Source organism: Priapulus caudatus, unplaced genomic scaffold (genome assembly GCF_000485595.1).
Source record: "Priapulus caudatus unplaced genomic scaffold, Priapulus_caudatus-5.0.1 Scaffold42, whole genome shotgun sequence".
Lineage (NCBI taxonomy): Eukaryota > Metazoa > Priapulida > Priapulimorpha > Priapulimorphida > Priapulidae > Priapulus > Priapulus caudatus.
This window is the reverse complement of record NW_014577103.1, coordinates 72,270-79,631: the sequence shown is the minus strand read 5'-3', so window position 1 is coordinate 79,631 and position 7,362 is coordinate 72,270. Positions and strand designations below refer to the sequence as shown.

Here is a 7,362-nt window from a genome sequence, read left to right as displayed (position 1 = left end):
ATTTAAGCTGGCTATCGCGAGTGTCAATGACATGCACATTGAGATGGGTGGATGGTTACTGGTAATTTAAAACGAATTCTTTCAATGTATGGCCCCTATTCGACTAAGCGACTGTTTTTCAGGCACAAATGTGGTGTCGATTAGTTAATTCGGGATATTTTTTTAACAAGCCGGACAACATATGTTATAACTCTAATGTTGCACAGCTGAAGTACACGGCTACCTAGCTTTAATATTGCCACTCGGCCGAAAACGGCCAAAATAATATTTTTTAGCTTCTGAAATTCAATTCTTAAGTATAGAATCCTATAGAGGATTTAATAATGGTCTGTTTTCTGATAGTCACTTTATTAGTTGTTAACTTTCTAATTCATAGCTGACTCGTTTAATCCACTTTCCTGGCGAGTGCGGAGGAAGAACGATATGCAATGTAATGATATGTTTGTGAAGATGCCTGCTTTATTTATACAATAGTATAGCTTAAACTCGCTCATATTGTGTTTTTATAGGTTCGCCTGGTTTGCTTACCATCCGCGTTACCTCCTCCTCCAGCGCTATCTTCTTTAGAGTTGCCGCGGAACATTCTTTTACCACGCTGACAGTCTTTTGTCATTTTGGTAAAGGTCTCGGGATACCGTTCTAAAGGAAGTGAGGTGAAGTAAGTGAGATACCGAAAGTGACAGGCGCTATTATTTCATTCACATTTTTAATAAATAAATTTTTCATGTAATAGTAATTTTAAACGAGTAAAAATGCATATACGGTACATACAAGAAATCTAACGGTTTCGAGGGTGAGAAGGGGTAGGACTTGCTTGTCATAAATAGCGACCCACTTTTCAAGATGCGGGATAGCCTGTCCACCTCCCATGCACAAAACCTGGAAAGCATTTCATTACGTAACATTAATATCTCTTTGCGGTTATAGCCATAGTTGTGGTAGTTACGATGATGGTGACGCCGATGGAAACAACGACGATGACGATGATAAATTCTCCCGTTAATCTAGGTCACGTTCTTTAATCTAATCGAATATTTATTTAGCCTCTTAAAGTAGTAAGTAACAACTATACTGACCTTACGTTCCTTTTCACAAACTGCTAGCATCCACGGCTTCCACGTGTTTCCAGAAATCTACGCGACCCGTATCTCTGGTGAAATCGTGTTAGCACTGAAATTTATGCAGATATTCAAGTTAATCATGCAATCCTATAACAATCCACAGATGTTTAGCTCCATATGCGCGCCATTGGATAGGAAATTTCTTATCGATTTAAACCCACAAGTACAATACACAACGCCAAATCTTCATATGCGACATACTTCGGTTTTTTAACAGAAAACGAAAAGTTACGTACGCTAAAATACCCGAACATACCGTTAGACGCGTAGAAACGAACCCGGGCAACGCCAGGTACCCCACTAATTCTAAATATCAATGTCATAGTATTAAAAGCCATTAACATGCTCGTGAAAAACGACAGAAACGGACTTACTCTCCTCCTGGAGGAACGTAGGCAAACGAACTGCTGACCTCGGAGCAGTAGATCGGTGGCAGCTTGTGCCATCTCTTAAAGTGACGATTGAGGATTTGGTCGGCACAACCTGAACACGACGCGACACGTCTTAACACCCAGTAAATGCAGTTCGTAACAACAACAGCAACAGCAATAACAACTCCTACCTAAATACACGCGGTGTTAGTAGTGTGTGCGGGCAGTGCAGTGATTGCGTTCAGCATGTAAAGATGGGTAGCACAACGATACTCCTTCATCTAGCTAAAGGGTCACTTACAGTAATGACGGTAGGCTATAATTATAGCAAACATCGGGCATATTGGTTCTCGTTGTCACTTCATGTAGTCAGGACGTCAAGTAACTTATTGCTGGTAGACGAGACACTATAGAATTCGCCGCATTTTAAACCTTCGTTCTGGTTCCACTATCGCTCTTTCCACGTAGAATTAGTCACTTACTGCTAAAGTCGAACAAATCCTCGCAATTGCGGGCCAATTTCTGTAACTTTTTAAAAGTGTTATGAGCGGCTGTCGGTTCTACGACCATGACGCTGCTGTGAAACGTCTTGGGTCGGCGATGGTAAGCCACAGCGGAGAGTTGAGGGGCGCCGAACAGATAGTCGATGTTGTTATGCACCTGCGAGAAAGAATGAAATGTCATATCTTTATCCAGGTAATACACATATTACTAGCAAATACCCGTGCTCCGCACGGAGTTGAATGTTTGGCCAAAGTCGACTGTAGCATATTGTAAACCAATAAATATTTGCGGCTGTTTTTTTGCGGTTCTGGTAAAATTTCCTAAAAGATCTAAATTTTACCCTTTTTAAATTTTGGGAACATGAAGACAGTTTACTCCATAAAAACAGCAAAATATAAACAGCCAACTAAAATGAAGACATTCCTTCAGTTTACTCGATAAAAACAGCAAAATTTAAACAGGGTTACAGTAATAGTAGATTGATATTAGAAGTTGGGTCGGTTATGGGGGTGGTGCTACCTTCGTCGTTTAAAAGATTTTTTTGTAGATGACATTTTGCGTGAGGGTCCTGTTGTTGAAAAGGCCTTGTGATGAATGTTTGTCTCCTTTGATGTAGATGTTGGAGTAGCCTCTGGCATGTGAAAAGGCAACATATAGTTGGCCGTGGGAAAACACAGGGGCTGGGAGGTAGAGTCCGAGTTTGTCGAAAATCTGGCCCTGTGACTTGTTTATAGTCATAGATTAGACAAGTCTGATTGGAAATTGAATCTGCTGTAGTGTGAAGGGAAGGTTTGCGTCGGATGGGGCAAGTTTAACACGCGGGATGAGGACTCTTTGTGAGACATGGCTTCCAGTGAGGATTACGGCATCTAGAATATAGTCGTAGGGGTTCCTAATGTATAGTCTGGTGCCGTTGCAGAGTCCTTTAGTTATATCTAGGTTGCGTAATAGCATGATTATTGCTCCTGGTTTTAAAATGAGGCGGTGTGGAGGCATGCCAGTAGGGGTGATGGAGTGAAGGAATTCCATGGGGTAGTTGTTGACCTCGTTTTTATCATGCGAGATGGCTTTGTTTGCACTGGTGTAGGTTTTGGACAAACCTGGTAGTTTCTTTATGACTTTATATTATAATTATGTAAAATATTATGTACCGTACGTAGGCCTAAACAGTTTTGGTGCGATGCAGAACGTATTGTCGGATACAGAAGAAAGAAGTGCATCGATATTATAAGATGATGCAGGACACACTATTTCTTTAATGCAAAGTCAAAGCTAAAGTGGTTTGAGGGCATCCGACAACCGGAACCATAGGCCTACACAGTTTTGGTGTGCATGCAGAACCTAATGTCGCACACCGAAGAAAGAAATAGGCATAGGCCTAATCAGGAGCTAATTATAAGAACCAATAAGTCAGGAGCTAATTATAATATAAGAACCAATAAACGTGCATTCCTTGTTATCACTTCCACATATCGTCATCTTTCTGAAATAATGGCCTAAGTCATATTTTCAAGTTTTGAGAAAAACAGAAAAATATTAACCAAATATTGAATATATGACATTTATTAATCATTTCACACAGAAAGGTTTGGGGATATATCGGTTTGCCGTATATACACTTATTATTACTGTTACATGCATGCAGGTACGGCAATGTGAATTCTCATTCGGGTTACATTACCCGTAAAATGCGGGATCACTGTGTACCAAGAATAGCGATTCTACAACAAGCTTTAACAACAATTTTTTCTAATAATAACGCAAAACGACAGCTTAACATGAACAGGTGTAACAACGCCATGAACAATAGCCATGAACTTACGCTATGAATTGAGAGCAGAAAATAAATTTGACCCCGTATGTTGACAAATACAGATAATAATCACAAGAGGTTCTAATCGGACCCGGATAAATAAGTTTAATCATAGGCCAAGACCTACAGATTTGTTTATAACGTAGATATATAATGCGTATCAGGGGTTACTCTGGGAAATTGAAATATGTAGCCACAAAAATAGCCAGTCTAATGTTTTTATAGCCACCCCAAAAAGTGTGGCAATTGGCTATTTTGGCGAGTGGTAGAGTAACCCTTGAAGTATACATACGGTATTATAGCAAAAACCTGCAGCAGCAATTAATCCTATATTATGGTTATATCTAAACTTTCGGATAAACGAATAAAAGTCTTTCCACTCCATATAGGGTAAATAAAATAATATAAAATAAACTTAATAAAAGTCTTCTCACTCGATAAACGGTTAAATAAAATTATATAAAATAATATAAAAAGTAATATAGGAATGCGACGTACAAACAACACCACTTTCCAACACGTAATAAAAGCGACGTAGACCGTATAGGAAACATATATAATAGGAAACATATAACTAGTATAGCAACGAACGTAAGAGAGTTAGATGTAGTGTAACTTACCTCGACAGCCGGACCGACCTGGGAAATACAGGCCGTTAGGGATTATCTCTCTGCCTACACCTAATAGCGCAGATATAACCGAGAGAGTACACGAACTCGAGCACTAGTCGATGGAATCAATCAATAGCTTATCAATATCCCGCGAGGGGGTAGTCCGGTGCAGAGCCTTCGCGAGTACCAATATGATAATTTCTCCCCTCGGTGGAAACCAAAAATAATAAATAACTAAATTTTAATACTTGAACTTTAATAATACTTAATCTCTGTGTGATACTATAGATTGCATTTGACAAGTTGCGATTTGTCAGATGTCTATAAAGATGATACAGCCGAGAGAAATCACGTATTAAAGACATGCGCAATGTCATGTCTCACACCCCTATAATGCGTCAGGAGATAGTTGACCCCTCTGGCCATCTTAAGATATCTTTCCTATCTTAGTCCAAAGTGCTGTACATTATTTGAGTTTCGTGATTGCATCTGGATCGGTCTGTAGGCAATAATTTAATTTGACATATAACTTGTATCAAATAACGTAGACCTCTAATACCGTACGCTAAATTTGCGTCAACGCATGTTATACATTATATGGCTCTATTGCTATTTCACAACTAATACTTAAAATTATTACTTAGATATGCTTAATGTACTATTCTTCTTATATACTTCTTCGTATTTCTTAAGTGAGGTCTACTAATGAAATGTTATTATACGAATCTACGCTAGGATACCTACGCTTTATCTTAAATGCATAATGTTTGCAAAATATTCTTCTTCTCGGGAGATATTGCGCATGCGCTAGAACCGTTTCAGGCGTGCAATACGGACTGAAAAAACTGCATCATACAGATTGCTGAGAGAGAGAGAGAGAGAGAGAGAGAGAGAGAGAGAGAGAGAGAGAGAGGTGGGAGACTGAGGACAAACGGCAGGAAAGATGGTTGAGGGAGTAGAAGAAGAAGGGGACTGGGCGAGGGGCAAAGGAGGCAAGAGGACGAACGGGAGGGGATGAAGTACGAGTTTTGCACCCTACAGGCTAGGGCGCTCTCCTAGTTAGAAACACAGGTGTAGGGCCCTACTGATAATAATTTATTATATAAATCTATGCTGAGATACCCCCTAACCATATTAAATGCATATTCAGACAAAATATAACTTCTCTGGTGAGATATTGCCCATGCGTTAACACACTAACGTAGCCAGATTGTGTACTGACTGGTATATGCAGCGGGTACCCTACATGCAAGATATTCTTCCAAATTCTTAAGTCAGATCTACCGATGGAATGCTATTATATAAATCTATGATAGGAAACGTCCTCTTCACTTTAAATGCATAATGTTTAGACAATATTCTTCTTCTCGGGAGATATTGCGCATGCGCTAGAACCGTTTCAGGCGTGCAATACGGACTGAAAAAACTGTATCATGCAGATTGCTGAGAGGGAGAGAGAGGTGGGAGAGGGAGAGAGAGGTGGAAGACTGAGGACAAACGGCAGGGAAGATCGTTGAGAGAGTAGAAGAAGAAGGGGACTGGGCGAGGGATAAGGGAGGCAAGGGGGCAGACGGGAGGAGATGAAGTATGAGTTTTGCAGCCTACAGGCTAGGGCGCTCTCCTAATTATAAACATAGGTGTACTGATAATAATTTAGTACATAAATCTATGCTGAGATACGCCCTGACCATATTAAATGCATATTCATCTCAAAATATTACTTCTCTGGTGAGAGATTGTGCATGCGCTAACACACTAACGTAGCCAGATTGTGTAATAACTGCTATCTGCGTTGCGTTCTGAATATGCATAGCTTACATAAATATCTTATCGTGAAGGTCGACTTTGGAGGAAATGATTGTTCTGCGTTGAATTCGTACAGAGGTAAAACTTAATAACGACTACGAAAAGCCATGCAAGTTTTATTGATGACACGTGACCACTATTAAATCACTACCGGTTCATTACCCTGTTAGGTTAGAGGATGTGACGCGTCATCGGCCGACCAATCGGAGTGCCCGCAGCTTGTGCACTAAAGCTTACGCGATGTTTTGTGGCTGCATTATTTAGGTTGGCTATCGTGTGTGTCAATGACATGCACATTGAGATGGGTGGATGGTTACTGGCAATTTAAAACGAATTTTTTCAATGTATGGCCCCCATTCGACTGCGCGACTGTTTTTCAGGCACAAATGTGGTGTCGATTAGTAAATTCGCGATATTTTTTTAAATCGCCGAACAACATATGTCAGAACTCTAATGATGCACAGCTGAAGTACATGGCTACCTATCTTTAATATTGCCACTCGGCCGAAAACGGCCGAAATACTATTTTTCAGCTCCTGAAATTCAATTATTAAGTATAGGATCCTATGGAGGATTTAATAGTGGTCTGTTCTCTGTCACGCTGAAAAAATGTTTCCGGAAATTTACACATTTTCTAATATTAATGACCTGCGAGTGCCGGGCAGTTAATTTTCACTCGTCTTCTCGTGCCTACTTCTGTGCAGAATATCGTAGAGTGTCATTTATTGTGTAGATTGCGCTAAAGTTGGACTCGGAGAAGTTAATGTGTGAGTTGAGAACAAATATGGCGACATGTTGTAGTGAAAGAACAGCACATTTAACAAATAGAAACTTTTGATTGCAAATAACGAATGCATTCTATTTCGTAATACTAACGTCAATAATGTACTTAAGCCTAGCTTTCGGTCAAATTTTAGTCATGGCAATACTAGGCTTAACCCTATCCCTAACCCTTGCTAACTCCCCCCACACACGGATCAGCTAAGGAAATAAGTGTGTTACTTTGTTGCGCAAGCAGAGAGCATGGTAAAATTGGTAAACATTGGAATCTGGTAAAATTCTCGAGTCTTCGCTGGCAGCTATGGATCCGTGCGCTGGCCTATGCATTCGGCGCACGGATCCATAGCTGCCAGCGA

The 7,362-nt window shown here is 40.2% G+C and overlaps 1 protein-coding gene and 1 long non-coding RNA gene across 2 annotated transcripts in view; both read right to left on the bottom strand.

Moving 5' to 3' along the window:
* Positions 1-547: 547 nt before the first annotated feature.
* Positions 548-1,128, bottom strand: LOC106820660. The gene is made up of 3 exons (XR_001395637.1): positions 1,077-1,128; positions 772-879; positions 548-639 (listed from the first exon to the last, which is right to left on the bottom strand). It is a non-coding gene; the product is annotated as an uncharacterized LOC106820660 (long non-coding RNA).
* A 5-nt stretch (positions 1,129-1,133) lies between these two features.
* The window catches only part of LOC106820483 (ankyrin-1-like), a 51,802-nt gene continuing 45,573 nt past the window's right edge, over positions 1,134-7,362 (bottom strand). The window contains exons 3-5 of the mRNA XM_014824997.1: positions 1,975-2,152; positions 1,496-1,604; positions 1,134-1,170 (exon numbers count right to left, since the gene is read on the bottom strand). Coding sequence (XP_014680483.1) covers positions 1,134-1,170; positions 1,496-1,604; positions 1,975-2,152 — 324 coding nt within the window. The remainder of the gene's footprint in view (positions 1,171-1,495; positions 1,605-1,974; positions 2,153-7,362) is intronic.